A 23,000-nucleotide genomic window follows, 5' to 3' on the forward strand; every position below is an offset into this window, starting at 1 on the left:
ATTATGCTAATTTTTTAGGTTCACACTTGTATTAAAAATGTATACAATAACATTTTCACATGCTTTAATGTTCAGAAACACTTTATTTTCATAATGCTGTCTGTTTGGGAACACCTGTATTGACAAAAGAAATACAAAATACAGTCATTTAAAGTTGTGTTCTTCCCTTAAGGCTAAAATAAAAAACAGAAGTTCCTCCCCAGTGCTTAAAAATAATTTGACTTGCTTCCTCCTTTTTGCACCACCTCCTCCCCTCTCATAAAAAAAAATCAAATTTTATGAAATTTATAAGAAAAATAAAGCAGTCAAATTTTGTCTTTAAAAATTGCCAAAACGATTTTTAAAAAGAAAAGAAATAAATAGCGTTTTTAAATTTATTAATCACTAAAAAAAACATCTTAAGGCAAAATAAAAGCACAAAATTTGATTTTGAAAATGGTCAAAAAAATGTGTTAAGTAAAAATAAATAAATAAATAAATAAATCACCAATATATTTCTTGAAAAATTGCCAAAAAGTTTTAAATGTGAAAAATCACCTTTTTTATTTTTTATTTTTTAAAGAAAACATGTAATTTGCCCTTCCCCTAAAGCCAAAATGAAAACAGAAGTCCCTCCCCAGTGCTTAAAAAATGATTTGACATGCCCCCTGCCTCCTTTTTGCATCACCAAATGATGAAAAAGTTATTTTTAAAATAATATACATTTACAAAAACTATTATGTAGTAATGCAGAAGAACCGATAAGGGGTACAGATGGTTGTTTCAGGGGATGTATGGTTTCGCCTCAGACTCATGGAAAATGAGTAAAAATGTGTATGAACAGCTTTATATACAGTCTGATGCTCTCGAGGGAGCTCGAGCAAATAAACGTGCGTGAATAGACAGCAGTGTTGGCCGTGCAGCTTCTGCGTAAGGCTGAAACTTTCATGTGTGGTCGCTGCGAAAGTGAAGTAAACAACTGGTGCGTGAATAAGCCAGTGTAAGATGTTTTCCTAAAAACGGGGAAACACTGTCCTGAAACTTTAAAATAAGTCACATTGTGTAAACTCTTTGACCTGACATACACCCTCCCTCAAGGTCGTGTCAAGGTGTTTTTCTGCACGCAGAGCCCTTATTCAACCAGCAAGCCCGGCACAGATGCTGATTAGCTCCAGGTGTGTTTTTCTTTCATCTGCATCCGCCTTTAGATTCATCTCCTGCTAAGGGCCATTATGTCGGATACGGGTGCCGCTGTGCTGCACCGAAGCCGACCGGCTGATAACCTCTTTATGCAAAGTGGAAGAACATGCACAGACATCTTCTGCCGAGCACCACAATGCCACGAAGTCCCCCTGGAGGAAAGCCAGGGGAGATCTATAATTCATACGGCTCCGTGCAGGATCAACCCGAGATTTATGTAACCACAAACAAAAGGTCCGTGACGTTCGATAGGGGTAAATCAGTCTGCACCCCTGTAGCAGATCCACTTTAAGTGCTTCTGAGAGTCTTCGATGAGCGCGCGCAGCCGGAGTGGCCCTGAGATCGAGGGTGTTTGCGTGTGGAAGTGCTGTTGAGGGCACAGCTGAGGTTTAAGGCTTCACTGTACTCAAAACAAACAACACACTTGTGCTCTCCTGAAGACACGTTAAATGGGCTCTCGAAAAGGAAGAGACACTCGTTGAGGAATATGCCGCACTCTCGAGAAGCAACCAGCCGGACGGTTTAATTTTAGAATGAATAAAACCTGTTATTAGATTTATTTATTTCTTTTAAATCCAAGCAATCCTAAAATAAACTTTTTCCTAATAATCCTTTAAAGATGGGGTAAATTGGCTTGATTTCTTGAGCGGCTTAACAAGAAAAGGCCCAAAAATTAGCAAGAAATTATTAAAAAGTTACAAGAAAATTGTTGGAAAATAAGCAAATAAATATAATAATAATAATAATAATAATAATAATAATAATAATAATAATAATAAACAATAACAATAATAAGTAAAACAAACAAGCAAACAAGAAAATGACCACAAGAAAGTATTTAAAAATAAATATGTATTTTCCTTTTTCAGTAGAAATTTTAAATAGATAAATAAGTGAATTGTAAATATAGTTTTCTGTATATTTTTCTCTATTTTTTGGTAGTAGTTGTTATAATAATAATAATAATAATAATAATAATAATAATAATAATAATGATATTATATTCTAGTTAGGTTTTACTTTATTTATTTATTTATTTTTTTATTGTTTTACTTTTGTATTTGCAGGACATTTGCTTTTCCTGTGTCACTGTTTTTATCAGTGGAGTCTGGTTTATAAGACAGTGTCGATAATTCTGTTTAAAGTTCAGTTTTTAAGGTTTTTAAAGGTTTTTGTGAGCACCGCATGAGCTGTGTGAGAGTTTTGTAAACAAACTTATTTATAAAGTTTTATTCAGACTAGATACGGTTCCTCGTGACTTCAATTAATCGAGAATTTTCTCATTTTTTGGATCCTTCGTTCACCATGAAGGCATGCGAGATAAACACAATTTTCTTGATATTCAACTTAACTTGGAGCAAGTGTTTTTATATACAGACGGTCATTTGAGAGGGGAAGTATTCCTTTGAAGGGACGTTTTTTCTCGTGTGCTATCTCTCTGCAATCTCCTGCAGTCCCTCATTCCGACGGTCCCCGCTGAAAAAAATCCCCAAACCATCACTTCCTGTTGTAAATCTAAATCGAGGAGGCAAACAGGGCTCCTCGCTCGCTCGCACACAGAGAAAAGCAGTGCATGAAACAGGCATGCATGGCCTTGAGTGAGTCATCTAATGTAGGGGGGGAGTGCTTCTCTCACACACACACACACACACACACACGCAGAGCCACTAAGCCGCAGCCTCCACGACTTTCAACAAAACATCTATTCTGAGTCTCTTTCAAGTCGCGAGCCATCGTCTAATTTTTGAGAAGGGAACTAGAAGAAGAAACGTCACACCCCCCCCGTTACCGTCTTTTGCAATCACAAGTAAAAAAAATATTTTGGGAAGAGGCTCTTGAGGGAAATGTTTGTCATAACGGAAGCTCGGCTAATATGGCGTCCACTGTGCGCGCTGAGGTTTCTTGTCTGCATATGGTTGTCATTGTAGGATTTGCAGCAGAGGCATGGGAAAGGAACAACAAACGCATGCAGACGTGCAATCATACATTTGTGATTCTGCGGGCGCGGTGCACTGTGATTAGCCTGATTGGGCCAAAATCGCTGCTTAAAGTAGAATACCACACAAACTTTGTGAAAAATATAATGCGTCGCTCAGCTGGTTGTCAAAAAATCATCAATACGCCAGATGTTTAATAAGGCAGGTGCTCATTTTTACACAAAGAACATCCTGTTCCTGTGAAGCGAACAGGTGAGCCTCTCAGTGGAGGTTTGTTTCTTTAGTCTTGTCATGAAGTTTATTGATTCTGTGTCGTAAAGAGTAAAGAGTAAATTTGATTTTTTTTAACCTAATTTTCCCATATTTTTGTGTGTGAGTGAAAAACAGGCTGCAGTGTAACCACTGTGAGCTTGTTCACATCATCTGTGTACTAGGTGTCAATTATCGGGGATGATTTTTGGCATTTTTGATGATTATCTGTATCGGCATTTTATTTTGTATCATTGTAAAACCTCAGGGAGCTATTTTTATTTATTTTTTTAATTTAAATTGTCACTTGACTTTAAAAAAAAAAAGTGGACCTTGCTGTATCTGAAGTTGAAAGTTTTAGTTTTGATTAAACGTTTGCTAAAGGCATTTAAAGTTTTGTGTTGGAGTTCATTATACTCCAAATTCTACATAATGACAGAAAGATCTTTTTTTTGTAAATGCATATCAGTTCTAAATATCAGTTATTGGCCTCATTAACTACTAATAATCTGTATCTGTATCGGCCCCGAAAAACCAATATTGGTTGACGGCTGCAATTTACATCTAAAAGTGTTTGTTTTTGTCACTGACAGGCTCAGATTACTATAGTAAGTGTCTGACAACATTATGGAAACTCTATCTCTGTAGGGATCATTTCTATGATTTTTATTAGATGCTTATAATGTTAATTTGAGCCCGTCAGTGACAAAAACAAGCACTTTTAGTGGATGCACATCTACTGTGCCCAGATCGGATAGATTGCAGCCTGTTTTGTTGCTGTTGTCTTTCAGAAATTGTTGTTCCCATCAGTCATTTGGACATAAAAACATGGAAAATAGGATCCAGGTTGAAAATACCAAACTAACCCTTTTGAGAATAATAAGAATCCACCCTAAAGCATGACTCATAACATGGTATTCCTATAATCTTTGGCTTTTTAGTTCGCAGATGTGAGGTCCCTCTTGGCTGCCAATTAAAGAGCTCAGAGGGACTCTGCGGTATATTCAGAGGCAGAGTCAATAGCTGCAGACAATGAGCCGCACAGCATGATAGAATTAAGGTCATTTTCTGGATTCCTGCTTCAGATCTGTGAACAATAAGGTGACTTAAGACTCCAAACAGGCAGCTAAATGTTGTACTAGGTAGGTCTTTGTTTGGACCCCAACAGCTCTGGATCAAATCTCACCAAGAGCTTTCTCTTCTGTTTTCCCTCGCCTCAGTAATTCCCTACTGTCTGAGTACAGAAACACAAAAGGGGTGAATGGACTGCCTGTTCTCCGGCTAAAAGACACTGGATTTTTATTAGTTTACAAAGCCAGTTTATTGTCATTGGAGCAGCTCCAGAAAGTGGCTCTTGAGAAGCTTATTGAGTGCTTCGCTCTTAGGTTTCAGGCCATCTATTGGCATTTGTTTGCTTTGGTTTTGGAGAAGATTCACTTGTTAAGCATTTTCCAAGTCGCTTTTCCACAACGGTTGCTTTTTCTTTCGCAGTCATTATTCATCGTGCGGGGCTTCAGTTGTCAGCGGTTTCATTTTCCACACTGGTATGCGTGTGTGTGTGTCAGGGTGTCCGTTGACAAATGAGACCCCAGGTATGGACCCTGCAGGTACAGTATGCAAGCTCCTGCATGCTCTGTTTCAACGCAAATCTGGTTTAAAAATCAGTGAAAAGCTCAATATCAGCAGAGCTTACATAATAAAGGTACCTTGTCCTCCACTTACAGGTAAATAGAGGTGGTTTCACCTGGTGTTCCCTTTGTTCACAGATGCATGAAGGTCATGTTAGTGCCCTTCTGCAGCCAGTGTTCTTCACAGGGTTTATACACTCATGAGAAACCTGGAAAAGTCATTGAAAGTGCAAATAAAAATTTCCAGGCCTACAGGTTTTGGAAAACTACATATGCCCAGAAGGTTTTGGAAAAGACATGGATTTTGTTTTACAAACTTGTAAAAGAACTCATGGTGTGTTTCAGGGCTTTTGGAAATTTGAAAATCCCATGATAGTTTCAGTTTATGCTGTTTCTGGCTGTGATAAAGGGGTTGATAATCTGGTGATTTAGATTTTTGGTAGGCCTTCAGGTTTGGAAAGCATGTTTTCTTTAAAAACCAACCAATATTTTAAAAGAAAAAAAATCATTTTTTTCTTTAAAAATCAACAAAAAATGTAATAAAAAAATAAAAGACCAAAATGTTTTGTTGAAAAATCCCCAAAAATAATTCTAGAAAAAAAGTTGAAAATGTTTTTAACTAAATGTGCCTGGTACCTTTTTTGTATCACCTCCTTCCCACTTAAAAATAACAAACAGTCCGTTAGTTATTTTTAAATATTCATCATTTAAATATATACAGTATATATATATAGATACATAGTTTTCATTTCAGAGAATGTATGGTCTTTGAAAATTACCCTTAAGTCATGGAAAGTTTTTGGTAAAAATGTGTATGAATCATCATCACTCCTCTGTTTTTCATATCCAGTCTTATTCTGCTTTTTTCCAGTAACCTTTTTAATCTCCTCTTGTCTCCGTAGGTAAGAACCCCACCGACAGCAGCGAAGGGGGCGACTACGGCGTGCCCAATCCCGGGCCTGCGTTTAAAGAGGTGTGGCAGGTGAAGGTGTGGCCCAAAGGCCTCGGTCAAGCCAAGAACTTGGTGGGTATTTACCGCCTTTGCCTGACCGACAAGACGGTCAACTTCGTCAAGCTCAACTCGGACGCCGCCGCCGTGGTGCTGCAGCTGATGAACGTCCGACGCTGCGGACATTCAGAAAACTTCTTCTTCGTAGAGGTGGGGCGCTCTGCTGTGACGGGCCCGGGCGAGTTCTGGATGCAGGTGAGCGTTTAATCTGTAGTTACCTTTATGTCGCCCTCCAGTTCCACGTATACGTTAATAGCTTATAATTAACAGACGCAGAGAAACTGTTACCAAACAAAAAGTCCCAAAGTTTTTTAATAGAATAATCGACATTTTTTTTCGCCAAAAATGTTTTAAAGAAAAAATAAAATCACCTGAAAAATAATTTTTCAAAAATCAACAAAAAAGTTTTAATTAATAATTAATAATTTTTAAAGATAAAAAATGTTTGTAATTAAATCCCAAAATAAATTTGCAGTCTACCAGAGTCGTGATTTGAGTTTCTGTGTTGTGTCATAGGTTGATGACTCGGTGGTCGCCCAGAATATGCACGAAACGTTGCTCGAGGCCATGAAGGCTCTGAGCGAGGAGTTCCGCCAACGCAGCAAGTCTCAGTCGAACTCCGGCCCCGGAGGAGGGGCCACCGCCTCTAACCCCATCAGCGTCCCCTCGCGCCGCCATCACCCCAACCCTCCTCCCAGCCAGGTGGGCTTCACGCGCCGACCCCGAACTGAGCCTCCTGGAGGAGCCAATGGAGGAGCAGGGGTTAGCAGTGCCAACGCCTCTCCCACCCCACGCCACAGCTTCCCAAGGTCTCGCACCGCCAGTGACGGCGGAAAAGGTGATGATGGGGTAGCAGGGACCACGCCGCTCCAAGGGCCGTGCTCCAGCCCCTCCACTAACGGCTCCTGCTCCACCACGCCGATCCTCAGGTCAAAGTCCGCCCGTTCAGCCCCCACCACATCTGCTAAAACTCCTCATGGGTTGATGCGCTCCATCTCCACTCCGGCGCCATCCCCAGCGCCGAGCCTCTCCTCCAGCTCCGGGCACGGCTCTGAGTTTGGAGGAGTGACGTCTACAAGTGGCGGTCCCGGATCTGGCGCTTACAGCCGCGTTCCCTCCCATCGCGCCTCCGTCTCGGGCTCACCCAGCGACTACGGCTCCTCAGATGAATACGGCTCCAGTCCCGGGGATCACACGCTCCTCCCCTCACCGAGCCTCCCCGGGAGCTCTGTTGGGAGCGCTGGCAGCCAGTCGCTTGGCGAGGAAGGAGCTAACTACATCCTGATGGGCCAACGTAGCAGCAGCGGTGGTGGTAGTAGCAGTAACCAAGGGAGCTTGATGTCCAGCTCTATGCCAGCACCAGGAACACCAGCCTCGCAACCCCAAACCAGAAGAGTCCTGCGTCGCTCCTCCAGCCGGGAAAGCGAAGCTGAACGCCGGCTGCTTAGCAAACGTGCTTCGTTACCTCCGATGGCTTTAGAGAGGCTGGCGCCACGTCAGCGCCGAGCCGAGGAGCCGGCAGATGAAGATTCCGCAGATTACGCCATCATGTCCAGGAGCACCAGCCGAGAGTCCTTTGCTTCCACCTCCTCGTCCACACAGAGGGAACTGACGGGCGTCGGGTCCGCAGGAGGAGGAGGAGGGTACTTGGACGTGGCGGGGGAGTTCAAAAGCGACGGCGGTGGAGCGGCAAGCATAGATATCGGTGTGGACAATGGATACATGTCCATGCTGCCTGGGGTCACTCAACCCCCAGCGTCCCAATCATTGGCCGTCTCCGTCCCCGACTCTGATTCCAAACCTGCTGACGACTACATGGCCATGACGCCTAACAACAGCGTATCCCCGCCGCAGCAGACCCGGCCGCCACCAGCTTCCGACGGCTACATGATAATGTCCCCCAACAGCAGCTGCTCCCCCGACCAGCGCGGCGGTCTCTCTGGAGGGGCGTGGGTCGGCAGTGGCAGCGCAGACAGCCGGGCGGGTAGTGACTACATGAACATGTCGCCAATCAGCGCTCGCTCTGTAAACGGCAGCCCGCCTCCTACTGAGCACACAGGTCACTCAGAGACGAGTTCTCAACAACAAGCACCCAAAATGGTGTATTCGTACTACTCCCTTCCTCGCTCGTACAAGCATAACCCTTCAGCTGGACATTTTGACGATGGGCCAGGGCGAGGAAGGAGGCCCAATGGGAGCTGCAGTCGGGGTATGGGTGGCGGTCGGACTGTGGGAGGGCGTCAGGAGCAAACAGGGAATTCAGCAGTTGGACGCCACTTGTCCCTATCCTCTTCTTCATACTCGTCCAGCTCCGCCAGCAGTGAGAGCCTCGGAGAGAGTGAGGACCGAGTGGTGACAACCGGGGGAGCTCCGTCTAAAGACGGCAGTAAGCTCCAGCAGAGACGCGGATCTGGCGGATTGTCCAAGCAGGGGGGTCGGAACAGACCGGTGAGTCTGTTTGTCGATGTATCCAAGGCGAACACCCTCCCGAGGGTCCGTGAGAACCCTTTGCCGCCAGAACCGAAGAGCCCAGGAGAGTATGTGAGCATCGAGTTCAAGGGGGACAAGAGCAGCCAGAGTGGGGTTGGAGGAGGGCGTGGTCGGGGTCTCAGGCACGGTTTGTCTCTTCCTCATGGATCAAGCAGCAAGCACCCTCAACACAGACCAACTTCCTGCTTAGGGAACTTTATCCCGCTCTCCCGCAGCCCCTCTGCCCCAATCACACCGCCAGCTGCCTCAGAGTACGTCAACATGGACTTGGGCCCTTCTCCGTCCCCGTCACCCCTCTCCCTTACCCCACTAGTGTTCCCGTCTTTCCACACCCCTCCCACACCACCAGCCCTTGCTCATGCGCCCAAATCCTGTGATGAGGGTACGACTAGTACTCGTGAAGAGAGCGCTGAAGTGGCTGAGGCCCCGCTTCGGAAAAGCAGCGTCCCGTCAGAGTCCCCGACATCCTGCGGAGATTACACAGAGATGGCCTTCAGCTTGAACAGTAACACCGTCCCCAGGTCGTCAACAAGCGTCTCCCCCAAAGTCCCTTCCCCGACCAGGACTGATCCCTCCGTTCCTCGCGGTCTAGACTTCCCCCTCACTAAACCCGGACCCAACCCCGACCACGGGGCGAAAGTTATCCGCGCCGACCCCCAAGGACGCAGACGGCACTGCTCCGAAACTTTCCTCGCCCCGCCTTCCCTCCCCACTTCTACCTCCACGTCTTCTTCGTCCTCCACCGCTTCACTTTTTCCAGAGCACGCCCAAGCCGTGGCCCGCCGCCTCGGCTTCGAGAGCATGCTGTGGGGCAACGGCGCCGTCACCGATAACCCCGCTCAGTTCCCCGGACAGCAGCCACTCCCCGCAAACACTTCGTCCACAGAGCAAGGCCTTAACTACATAGACTTGGACTTGGCCAACAAAGAGAGCCCCCATTTGGGCCTGGATGGACCCTCAGGTAGTCAGGCCCCCTCTCGGCTCTTCTCGGTACTGGGTGGAGGGTCTGGGGTCGGGGGAGTGAGCGCGGCGGTTGGCAGCAGCAGCAACAGCAGCTCCAGCCTCAACACTTACGCCAGCATCGACTTCTACAAATCGGAGGAGCTGCGGACACATCAGAACGGAAACAAGGAGGGAACAGGTAAGAGTTTATCCTTTTAAAACTTTTTCTTCCTTCTTGCGTTATGTGACGTTATTCAGATGCTCCCAATTTTTTTTATTACTTTTTTTTTTAATTGTTTTTAATTGTCACCTTAAAAAAAATATGTTTGCAGCAACCTTAACCATGACAAATAGAATTACCTGTTCGTATAATAACAGATTACAAAATAGTAAAAAAAAAAAAGTAAAATAATAATAAATACATAGGAAGCTTATATTAAGCTATTCTTGATAGTTTGAAGAATCTCCACCTTTCTGATGTCTGAGTATGACCTTCTTTGCAGTGGTAATGGCAGCTTTTCGTAATTATTCAGATGCCTTTGAGATAAACCAGTGGAGCACAACCTCCCGTTTCCATCTATAATCAAACTTCACCTGGCGCCAAATTAGAATGCGGATGCCAGTCTGATCTGTATTATGCAGACAGTAATACAGATATATATGGTATTGAACAGCTGCTCTGACAATTCATAATAGAATAGAAAGCCTTTATTGTCATTGTACAGAATGCAACGAAATTAGGAACGCTGCTCCTGATTAGTGTAATAAAAAGACACAGGATGACGCTGCAAAAAACAAAAACTTAATCCACAGCCAACAACTCAGGCTCCAAGATCGTAAGAAAAAAATAATTAAATTTGGACTAATCACTAGATTTGGAGTATTTATTGCTCTAGAATAAATGTAATTATTGCACAGGTATGAATGCACTGAATATATTTGATTTTCTAGGGATTGATGGACTTCTGAAAGCATGTGCACACTATATAGTTTATCTGAAGGAGCTCAAGGCCAAACATCTTATTGGAATATCAATGAATGTCAATATTCTGGAAATGACTATTGATCTGTTCAAGGTGTTTCGGTGTTTGAGTGCAGATTCAGGAGTGTTTGTTATATCTACAGGGTTCAACCTTTTTTTTGCTTACTCATAGATCAGCAATCTGCTTGCCCAAAGTCAAGCATTAATCAGGGTTCCTGCAGAGCCTTTAAAAGTCTTAAAATGCATTGAGTACAATATTTGAGGGTTTGTACAGTCATGAAAAACCCTGGAAAAATCATGGAATTTGTAAATAGAAATTTTCAGGGCTGGAAAAGTTTTTAAAAACTACACCCTGAAAGTTTTGAAAAGTCATAGAATTGTGTTCCAAAAACCTGTATAATAACACATGATGCGTTCATGGACTATTGGAAATGTGAAAATACAATGATAATTTCAATTTAATTTTTTTTGATAAATGATGTAATTTTGTTTAAAAAAAAAACATGCCTTGCAAATGTGCAGGTTTTCTTGTGACCAAAGTGAGAAATTTTTTTTAAAAAATGCCACATTTTTAAAGAAAAAAAATCACAATTTTTTTCTTCAGTTTTTGTTACGATAAAATTGACCTTTTTTCATTCTGAGTGGCATTCCTAAATTTAACTTGTAGGAACCCTGATTTTGTGAGTTTTCAAAAGCATGTAGCTTTAAAATGATGTTATGAAGGAAAATATGCAGTGAAGTAGGGTTGTTTTGTTTGTACGTGACTTCATGCATATTGTTTACTATGATTTGTACATCGATTAATCCAAGTAGAAAGCCCCCACCCCCCCCCCCCCCCCTCGTCACATATTAGAGCCCATCCACAAAAAATTCTCCTTTTTGTCAGCAAGGGAGGCCAGATTTACAATGATCACAATGAATTTTCATTGTATGTATATATATTTCATACTGTGTGGGGCAATCTTCAAGCCGTGGGGGACCACCGCAGCTAAACAATGCCTCAACTAGGTCACTGTGAGACGTTTCCTCATAGAAAAACATTCTCTTTGAGCCACTGTCTGCACCAAATTGGCCTGTTAAGAAACAGACGCCTGCAGTCTAAGCAGATAGAGCAGCATTTAAATGGAGATGTGGATTTATATGCATCAGTAAAACACTCAGTAGTCTTACTTACCCTTCCACAGTGGGGCTCTTGTGATGAATGCATCCTGCCAAGCCTTGTTGTTTATGTAGCCTCTGCTAGCTTCCACATGATTTGCACCGTAGGTCGTGTCAGATTTAAACCTCATGGGTTTCTGCGGTAAACATTTCGCAGCCCGGCTCCACGGTTGGATTTAATGAAGATTTTAGAGGCATTTGCAAAAATTCATCATGGGATCTTGTGGCGAGTGCAGCACGGCTGAGCTCAACAGTTGGTTTTTTGTATTCCACTTATGGAAATGAACCATCAGTCTGCATCCATACGTCGCCCGCCGTGTCGGTTTTATTGGGAAGTGAAGGCCATGTTGATGGAAGCGGAAAGTGTATTTTAAAGAGGAGCTGTTATGCTCATTTTCAGGTTCATACTTGTACTTAAAGTTTCTAAAAACGCTTTTTTTTCCCCACACTGTCTGTGATTGAACACCTGTAGTCACGTTCTGTCTGAAATGCTCGTTTTAGTGCCTGTCTCTTTAAGTCTCCAAAAAGCTCACTATGCTGTGATTGGTCAGCGTTTCCGGGTTTTATGCATCTTGGCGTCTCTGCACCATCATTGCAGAAGGTATATGTTCTACAATGATGGTGCAGTAATCCTAAAAACATCCTAAAATCTTAGAAATGTTATCAATCCAAGAAACATCCAAGAATATCCTAAAACCCCAGAAACATCATAAAGTCCAAGAAACATGCTGATATCCTAGAAATAATCCTAGAAATCCCATAAACTTCCCAAAATCATATAAATGGGCTGAAATCTTAGAAATGTCTTAAAATCCGAGAAACATACCAAAATCTGAGAAACGTCCCATAACCCGAGAGACATTCAAAAGTCCTAGAAACGTCCGAAAACCCTATAAACAGGCTGAAATCCAAAATCCGAGAAACTTCCCGTGAAACATCCCAAAACCCTATAAATGTCCTAAAATCCTGAAAACATGTACGAAGCTGCTGCGACTGGCCCCTGGCCTCCTGTCATTTTGCAAAAGTGGCCCCCAAAGCAAAACAAGTTGATGTACACTATGACATCATACTGAGCCAGAATAGAAAAAAAAAACGTAGAGTCAGAGTATTCAGAATACTCCGAAACCTGCGTTTTTTGCCCACAAGGATCACTTTTTACGTACCTAATGTTTCTGAAACTTGTCCAGTTTTGACATGAGCTTTATTCAGTGTAAGATAAAGGACACAAAATAGGGAAGAGTACAATAGGCCACCTTTAAATACAAAGCGAGACCCCAGCGGGGCCATATGGGCTCTGGCTGCTGAGTATGTCAGCGGGGCAGCGTGGGGGAGAATGTTACACATTGGCTGTGAATGTTGAGATGGGGCCAGTGTTTCACTCACTCAGCTCTCAAATGCCTCTGTACAGTGTTCCCCCTCCTTTCATCCCTCCAGCCTGCCTCCCCCTCTTTCCTCCTGCAATAAATGATCCTTTTGTTCGGGTGTTTTTTGCCGCCTGGCGGGCCTCAGCAGGGCCGAGCCCCGGGACTAGCGGACTCTCCTGAAATCTCTTGCAGTCCATAATTTGTGCCCTTTTCTATCATTTTGATTCTATTTTTTTTTCTCGATTTGACCGCTTGAACTTCTTCACAATCTTTGTCCTCGTCTGACATCCAGCCTGACAGATTTTTGGAATTCCTCCCCTCCCTTCTGTTCACTACACACAACATTTTTTCACCAAAAAAACCCTCTTTGTCTTCACGCCTTTCGTCCTCCTTCCTTTTCACATTGTGTTTCACTCAACCCTCTAAAAGCTCGCAGACTTAAAAATAGATTTCTCCTTTTGCTCAAAAGCGAACAGCAACCAAAAAAAAGAGACAGACACAATTTTAAAAAAAGAAAAAATACATGTAGCGACCAATGCATTGGTTACTACGAGCAAAATGCAGCTTAGAAACGATTAATTATCTTGTCTGTGTGGATCCTGTGTGCTTTTTTAAGAGTCCTGATCTGCCTGTAATTACAGGGATGTTTTTTCCCCTCGACAGGAACCAGCATGTATAGGAGGAGAGCGTGCGTTTGTCTCAGGGGTGCATACTTTTGGCACTGAGGACTAAAGGCTAAATTTGAACATCAGTAGTGGGATATGTGCCAAAAACGATCCTATCTGACGCTGGTTATGTAATAAGCAATGTGTAAAAATAACCTCCAGTGATTTGGATAGTGAGGAAAAGCAGGGCGAGATAGTTCACTCCGAGTTTCATTTTTTTCATATTGAAATGAATTTAAAAAAAAAATACGCTACAAGAAATGTGACTCACATGTACAAATATCTCTGCAGGAGAAATGGCGCCTAAATTTGGAATTTTTAGGGCCGATCACCAAACGCAGAGCAAATAAATTCAAATTTTGAGGGCCTGATGGTGCTCCAAAAATCGCCACATTTTGCACATGCATCAGAATTTGAAAAAAATTACATCTGATGAAGTCCTTTTTGCACGGTTCATCTAAATGTAGGAAAATTGGGAGATTAATTTTTTCATTTTTTTTTGAGGTTGATTCTAACAGGATTGAACAACAATCTCTGAGTATTTTAATATGAGTTTATGTGTTAATGATCTGCTTTTTATGAGCGTCAAGTTCAGCCAAAGTGTGACAGACGGTGATGATGTGGGTATTTTCGTGCTTGTTGGCGAGCGTTGCGACCTTCAGCGGCGCGAAAGAGTGAAACATCTAGTTTATAATAAAGTGGATTTTTTTTTCTGGACAAAATGTTAATTAAAATTAAATCAGCCACCGCTCCCACAAACCTCCTCCAGGAAAACCACGTGAGATCATTTTTATTATCTGTGCTTCCAGCTGTCACTTAACTTTATTTCTTTACCATCTGGAGGAGGGTGTGCGTGCGTGCGTGCGTGCGTGCGTGCGTGCGTTTTGGAGGTCGGTTCTTATGTGTTTCCGGTTGAGCCGTGATGCGCACTCAAACAGCGTTTGGATCTAAGCTTTAAATACATTTAACGCATTTAAAAAACTAAATTAAACTAATCTAAACTAAATGTGGGTTTGTTTTCCTTCGTTTCTGCATCACATGAACATTGTTGTAGTTCACAGAAGCGGGACTGTTTACATTTGTTTACTGTTGGCTAATTGGGTAAAACTCATGCATAACTGACCAATTGGATCAGTATCTGCTGTGTGTGTGTGTGTGTGTGTGTGTGTGTGTGTGTGTGTGTGTGTGTGGTGTTCTGCAAATATTTTCCAGTGTATTTTTCCCTTTTTTTTGGTGCTTTTCAATCCCTGAAACATGAGAAAATGTATTTATTCAAAATATGGGGCAAATGGCAATAAGCAACTTGGGAAGAAATGTCCAGCAAGTTGCAGAAAAATTAATAAAAGTTGACAAAAAGTTTTCTAGAAAAATAACCTGCAGGGTGACGATCAGATATTATCAGAAAAGTAAGGGAAAAGTCCAGAAAACTTTATTTATATTTTTGTAATAAAATGTTTAATTGTATTTCAGGAAAAAAAAAATAACACTTTCTTCAGGCTGTTTTTTTGTCTTTTATTTTGTTTTTAAATTTTCTTTTTTCTTCATTTTCAGGTAATTTTTACTTATTTAGTCTACTTATTGTTAACCTGCTCATTGTCGTCTGTTTTTGAAAGAAATCAAACTAGTTTTCTCAGATTTCAAAGGGTTAATCTCTCAAAAAATCAGCCAGCCTGTGGTTTTATTGGTAAAGCTGCTCGGCTTCCTGCTCCAGTTGGCAGCTGGTTGGCACCTCCTCAAAGCCTCAGGTCAGGTGAGCCGAGAGGAGGTAAACATACTTAAAGTCAGAGAGCGGAGCGACCTGGAACTCAGCACATAACCAGATCCTGTCCGCAGCAGACATCAGCGCTGATGTGCAATCACTCCGCCTGTCTGTCACGCTGACAGTTTCTCTGTGAATGCTGGAAATTAAAGTTTTAATTTTAGAGATTAAAGAAGGAATTAAAATATCACTCCGGTTTGGCTACATTAAGACTGCAGACGAATCAGATTTATTTCTGAAAATCTGATTTTCATGACAGACTTTCCACATTAGGTGGATTTCCATTGCAGTTTCGTTCAAAACTTAAATGATATTTTGAAAATGTCGATAACTTCTCCTCGATAATATTCCAGTAACCATGGCGATGGATGTGCAAAACATAACAGGTTTATTTCTACTGCAGCCACCGCACAAGCTGTCAATATTTTCAATCGAAGGCGACGTCGGCGTGTCATGGAGCGGTAACGAAAAGGCGAGCTCCTTATACGCAGGAAGTGATAGTCCACGTTTTCACAGAGGAATCTCGGATTAAAAACTTGAAAACTCGTCTGCTGCATCGTGTCCGAGGGAGCCGGTTCCTATCGACCACAGCATCATGTGACCTACAAAATCCCCCCAAAAAAGTGCTTCCATTGCAGTTTTTTGATATATGGCTTATTCAAAATGCCTGAAATACCACCTCATGGTAGTATAAAACCTTTTTATGCAATAAAAGGGAGTTAAAACTGTGGGGAAACCTGCTTTTTTACTGCAAACAAACCATCTACCTTGGAGTTCAAATCAATTAGCCTGCACCAAGGTTTCCAAAAAGTATAGTTATTTTTATGCATGCAGGACAAATGAGAGCAAAAATGTGATAAATCAGAACTCTCCTTAAATTATTTAGTCATTGAACTGACTTTATTTTGTATCCACGTTATAAAAACTGCACGTGCATTCACTCCTCTGCACAAAACAGTTTTTCTGTCTGCGTCTGACAGGCTTCTCTGGCTCTGAGTGTAATCTAGGGCAGCACTCGGTTAGACTAACAGCACTAGTAGTGTTATGTAAAACACAACCACGTGGACGGGACATGACCCCCCCGACAGGGTGAGGCTCAGGGCAGTCTGTGTGTGTGTGTGTGTGTGTGTGTGTGTGTGTGTGTGTGTGTCTCTGTGTCTCTGTGTGTGTGTCTGTGTGTGTGTGTGTGTGTGTCTGTGTCTGTGTGTGTACTCGGTTGTTTATCTGTTGTGCCTTTTTAACCTGGTTTGTGCCGTGTGCAGGATGCAGACTGAGCTCTGCAGACTGAGGCTCTCAGTCACAGTGACACACTCATATTTACGCAGAGTGTGAATGCGCACAGATGTGCAGCCAGAATAGCAGCAGTGAACTTATGGAACAAAACAAAAAAAGAAAGTCAATATTTAACTTTTAAAGGTGCATTGCATTTTTTGTCCATTTATTGAGAAATTGATTCTTATTTTTATATCAGGGGAGTGTGGCCCCTTGTGTGTGAGTGTGTGTGTGTGTGTGCGCGTGTGGGTATGCAGCTTATCTTGCAAACTACTGGACCAGTCAGCCTCATATTTTGTGCGAGAAAAGAATGAAATTCTTAACATAGTCATAGGATACAGCTGCACGCTTCAAGTACTTCCGGTGCATTTGCGTTACAGTTTGGTTGCATGGCATTTTTACAAAATTGCAAAGTAAACAAATTTAAAATATCTTTATATGGTTGTGATCATAATTCCACATAGCGCAGCTTTTTTTTTTAAAAAAAAAAAAATTAAAATAAGCAAGTTAACAAACAGAAATGTCTTTAAAAGTTGCTCTTGATTCCACTTTGTGCAGCTTTTTTATTTCAAATAAAATAGGCAAGTAAAGAAACTAAAATGTCTTTAAAAATGGCTAACAAATCCAGTTTGTACAGCATCATTTTTTTTTTTTTGTTTGTTTTTTGTGGAGTGGGGGGTTATAAAATAAGCCAGTAAACAAACTAAAATGTCCTTAAAATTTGCTGTCAATTCCACTTGCAGCATTTGTTTTTTCAATAAAAAAGTAAACAAAATCAAATATGTCTTTAGAAACTGCTCAGTTCCACTTCAAAGTAGTGTTATCGCTTAACTGTAACTTTCTGTTACAACAACAACAAAAATGGTCAAATTCCACTTTTTACAGCATTATAGTAAAACTAGTTCACTTAAAATTAACAAAAAAAAAAATTTCCGTTTCCATTTTCAACCTCAAGATTTGAAAAATCTTTCCGTGTGAGCCAGATTTCGCCTTCTAGACGGTTGTATAATTGACTGTATGAATGTGAAAAATAGGACAAGATGGGAGGTGCCCCCCCTGCTGCTCATGATTACATAATCCATATTTACATGAAAATTAGCTTGAATTTCTCTGCACTGCAACTTTGATTCATTAGCCTAATTACAGCATGACACACGGATTTCCCCCCCAGGAGGATGCCGAATAACTGCGTAGATACACGAGGACAGCAGAGAATAAAGTTAGAGTAAACAGAAGCCATATTCCTGTGTTTATTTAATATTTTTCCACATATTTAGGCAGGTTTCTTTGGATAACGTCACTTTAAGGAGGTTTGTTTCTGTTAAAGTCGGGGACGTTCAGTTCTCTGAAGTCCGCTTTGCTTTGTTTGGGTGGTCTGTTCAGGGAGTCACCGAACTCGCACCGCACATAGCAACAACTCCGCTCTGTTTGGGTTTTTGGGGGGAATGTTGAAGGTTGTGTGTCCGTCCTCACCGCACACACACACACACACACACACACACACTCACACACAGTTTATTAGAGGACTCGAAGGCTGAGGCGTTTTTTCCCATGTGATGAGGTCACCTGCAGCAGCATCGTCTCATTACAGGCCCCCGTCTCTGTCCAAGTAGGCGAATCTGAGGGCTAAAATAGTAATCGGAGTTGAACGCTAACACACACACACACACACACACACACACACAGAGCTTTGTGATGGACGGTCGAGCTGTCACACACACCGCTGCAGACCGCACATGAAGCCACTTGAAACTGTAGAAAACTCCTGGTGCTTTATTCTGCTCTCAGCTGTACACTGTAAAAAATAACCCACTGCTTCATCTTTAGGGTTTTAGGATGTTTCCTGGATCTTGAGATGATTTTAGGACATTTCTGGAATTTTAGGACTTTTCTAGGATTTTAGGACATTTTTAGGATGTTGGGATGTTTTTCACATGTGCGGACGTTTCTCAGATTTTAGGGTGTTTCTTGCATTTCTAGGATGTTGGGATGCTTCTAAGAGTTTAGGACATTTTTTGGATTTTAGTACATCTCTCGAATTTTAAGATGCTTCTAGGATTTTAGGACATTCTTAGGATTTTGGGATGTTTCTGGGGTCTTGGGACCTGGGAGCCTCCACTGGCACTTTTTATCATAAACTAACTCTGTTTTGATGCTGTTTTATGCCCTCTGACACCTTTTGTATACTAACAGTAAATGTTGAGCTTTTTGCAAACCTGTGTGATAGAAGTTTGTTGTGCAGGCGTCGACGACAGCTGCAGCAGCTCCACAAATCTCTGTGCAGCCACATCTGGCGGCATCATGGAGATCCACTGTGCTGTGTAAAAACAATGTGCTAAATACATAACAGGTGCTGCAGAGTGTCATACAGTCAAAATGTAGTCGCTTTTTATGTAACAGTTGGATTTTAGTGAAAAAATGTGAGCTTTTGCAAGTGCACAACGTCTATAAAGTTCACAAAAGCCCTTTTGAATAAACTTTATCCAGACAGTTTTTGACATGAACACTTTGCATGTCAAAAAAACTGAAAAAAAATACAGTGTTAGTGTGTATGTTTATCTAAAAGGCCACCAGGTTCCCATAGAAAACATGCAACTGCTTGCCATGACTGTTGCTCATCTTGGCTTTATAGTACAAGTAGTTGCATCAGTGTGGGCGTGTATTTCAGATAGTAGTGAATTCATAAAAAACAATCAAGGAAGAGCTGGTTTTCGTTTTATATCCATGAATTTGAATGGGGATGCAGGATATTGCATTTTTGCAGATATCAGATAGGCATTGTCCAACTCATTCTGGCCAATTCTGATATATGCACATGTATTTTTCCACCAAATTGCAGAGAAGTTGCTCCTGTAGTGGAATTAACATGTTAAATACGTTAATTTTCTGCTTATTTATGTCGTGATGGCCCACTGAGTGCAGACTGGAGCTGCAACGATTCATCCATCTGTGGTCAAACATTCATCACATTCAATAGCTTGAATAACTACAAAAATAATAGAAAAATAATATTAATTCACAATAGCACAGTGGTTTTTTATTATGCTGCAGACTATCAATTTACAAAAGTTGAATTTACTGATAGATGACAAAGTGTTGACCCGTAACAAAATTGATTAGATTTCTTTGTGGAATATCAGTTTCCAAACATAAACTGCATATTTTAGGAAGCGCCAGTGTTTTGTTTAGTGGTTTTATCAGTCGTTCTCTCTTCTGGGAAATCCAAACAGTAGCCACTGTCACTAAAAAGAAAAGTTTAAGTCTTCTTTAGTGGGATTTATGGCGAAAGGTGGTGACTGACTTTTGCCCTCATTAGGGAGTGATGTTGGGACTTGCCTTTCTCTGTGTGTGTGTGTGTGTGTGTGTGTGTGTGTGTGTTGCCTTAGGTCCACTCTCTCACAGACATAATCTTCCATTGACTGCAGTGTAAGGGAGAGGAGGAAATGGGTTCTGCACAGTGAATAGAGACTAAATCTCTGCTGTGTCTGTGTGGATGTGAGTGTCACGCACATTATGGTTAATAAACACTGAACTAAAAACTAAAGATTGAGGTGTGAAAAAGTACTTAACAGAAAATTAAAAACAACAACAAAAAAAACAACTTACTGTAGAACAAAAGCAGAAACTAACTGAATCTGAATCTTGTGTACAATAATCAATAAAAGACTTTCGTAAAATAGAAAGAAACATGGAAAAATATAAGGATGGGGAACATTGGTGCACATGTATTGAGACTGGGCTGTCTGCATGACTGACCAAATTAATACTGAAACTAGTAAAAACTAAATTAAAATGAAAAATTTTTTATGCAATAAAAGTTAAGCTGAAACGAGCAAAGCAACTCTGGAAAGTAATTGAAACAAAACCCAGTCAAACAAAAACAAAAATAAACAAAAAAACCCCAAAATAAACAAAAAAACAACAACACTTCTAACAAAATTCAAAACAAGATTTTTTAAAAAAGACACTGCCTAAAAAACAAAAACTAATTTGCAAAGCAAACTAACTTTAGAAAACTAACTGAAGCTCAACTTAATTGAAAATAAAATTAAAAAAAAAAAGTTTATATATATATATATATATATGTATAGACTAATTAAATACGAAAATAGTGCACTTAGAATAACTAAAAAAAATAAAAAAATCTGAAAAATGGACACAAATTGAAAAAAACTATAATAACTAGTGTGTATGCGTCATCATGTAGTCTTTTTGCATTTCTTGATATAGTTCAGTTTTCAGCTCTGAACTGTAACGCTGAGCCGTCTAATTCTCGCTCTGTCTTCTGCCTTTGGATGGAAATTTTTCTCTCTGCAGATCTCTGCAGATATTTACCATCGCTGCTGCATATTTTGCCTCCATAGTATTAGTATTTGACTCATTTCGGCAGACATCAAAGGGCCTTTTCATGAAACGCTGTTGACTCTCAAATATTGAAGCTGGACGCGGTGGAAAGCGTGGAGAATGGATGAGGATGCTTTTCAAGTCTTTTTACAGAACAAAAGAGGCAGTGAGGAGAAAAGTGATGATTGACAGGTAGAGGAGGAGGAGGAGGAGGAGGAGGAGGAGGAGGAGGAGGAAAAATAAAAACTAGATATTCCTAAACCGAGTCCAAAAGAAAAGTTTAATTCAGTTTTTTTTTTTTTTGCATTATCCTGTCAGTGACAAAAACATTTAGAAAGCGGAAACAAGGAAAATAGACCCTGTAACACCCACAAACGTAATAAACCACAAACGTAATAAACCACAAACGTAATAAACCACAAACACGATAAACCACAAACATGTTAAACCATAAATGTAAAATAAATCTGCAGTTTTTAATGTAATAATCACACAAATGTAATAAATTTGCCACAACATAAAAGCTGTTGCCTTCTATAAACACCAACATTTCCTGCAAATGTCCAGAAAAGACATCTTCATGACGTCCAGAAAAGACATCTAGACTATGTCCAGAAAAGACATGTATATGACGTCCAAAAAAAAACATTTATACTATGTCGATTTATAAGAAATCGATATGAGTGCACAGTATAGATGTCTTTTTGGACGTCATATAGATGTCTTTTCTGGACATTTAAATTTCGTATTATGTTTTGTAGTATGTAACTGCTTTTTTGGATTTTTTTTTAACTTTTAAAATGAGAGAGAGGAGGCGTGCAGTCGATGTTTAACGAACGTGTGTGTGTCGTGTGTTTGGCGCCTCTGACGTCGTCTCGCCCGCTCTCTGCGTCTCTCACCGCGCTGTTATCGCTCGCCTGGTTCTGTTTCCACTCGCTCATCTTCCCGAGTCCTTGACCGGAGCTGCGTCACCCATCTCCCACCTCATGCCAACATTTTCTAAAGCACACACACTTTTGGATCTTTCTGCTTGGTGTGTTTCGCTGACAGTTGCAGGATGTGTGTGTGTGTGAGTGTGTGTATGAGTGTGTGTGTGAGTGTGTGTGCAGCGTATTCACGAGGTCACGGCGCGAGCAGCAGACCTGAGTGGCTTCATTCTTGAGCTTGTCACATGAAGAGCAACAGATCAGCGGATAGGACAAGGGGTGTGTGTGTGTGTGTGTGTGTGTGTGTGTGTGTGTGTGTGTGTGTGTGTGTGTGTGTGTGTGTGTGTGTGTTTAATTCCAGTAATTCCAGCAGCCGATGGGGGGTCAGGTCTCGTTTCCGGTAATGTAACAGACACGAGCTCGACTCTGCAGTATCGCTTACATACTCACGTAGACGCACACACCTACCTTATCTATTAATGTTTTATCGCTGGCTGAAGTTAAACACAGATGTCCGCACTTCTCTTGTGCACTCCACCTTTCGGACAAACACGGGCTGATTCAACACTGTGAGGTGTTCGGAAAGTCGTCCAACTGCAAAAATATTTTTAAAAATTGCAAGTACCTCAAATCTATAGATATCACGCTGCTGTAAGAGCCAAACTGTTTCTGGATTTTTTATATCAATATTCCAGACTTTAAGAGGTTAATCTGCTGATATTCTCTTTTTTGGTGTCCTGATTTGTTGTTTTGTCTATAAAAGTGACGTCTTTGAAGCAATTGTTTTGTCAAAGAAACACTCCCAAACCCAAATATACAATCTGGAACAAGGCAGTGTTTTGCATTTTTGCTTAATCAACACATCAGCACGGGTCAATGTGCTATCTGCTAGAGTTTGAGTTGTTTTGCTCTGTTTTGTTACATAAACACATTCTCGATAAGGATTCCTCAGATTAGAAGACGTTTGTGTGGTGTGTGAACTGATTGGGACATTTCACTGTTACAACAAGACTAGGTCAAAATTAGGGGTTGTCTTGGTACTCCCGAAGGTATTTTTTTAATATCGTCATAAATGCAGGCACTTTTTATGAAATTC

General features: G+C 41.4%; 1 protein-coding gene across 1 annotated transcript in view; it reads left to right on the forward strand.

The window, feature by feature from the left end:
- The window catches only part of si:ch73-335l21.1 (insulin receptor substrate 1-B), a 59,702-nt gene that overhangs the window by 15,043 nt on the left and 21,659 nt on the right, over positions 1–23,000 (forward strand). Inside the window, exons 2-3 of the mRNA XM_042482175.1 lie at positions 5,896–6,197; positions 6,519–9,633. Of these exons, the coding sequence (XP_042338109.1) occupies positions 5,896–6,197; positions 6,519–9,633 (3,417 nt within the window). The remainder of the gene's footprint in view (positions 1–5,895; positions 6,198–6,518; positions 9,634–23,000) is intronic.

This window comes from Plectropomus leopardus, unplaced genomic scaffold, assembly GCF_008729295.1.
Source record: "Plectropomus leopardus isolate mb unplaced genomic scaffold, YSFRI_Pleo_2.0 unplaced_scaffold40, whole genome shotgun sequence".
In the NCBI taxonomy this organism is placed as follows: Eukaryota; Metazoa; Chordata; class Actinopteri; order Perciformes; family Serranidae; genus Plectropomus; species Plectropomus leopardus.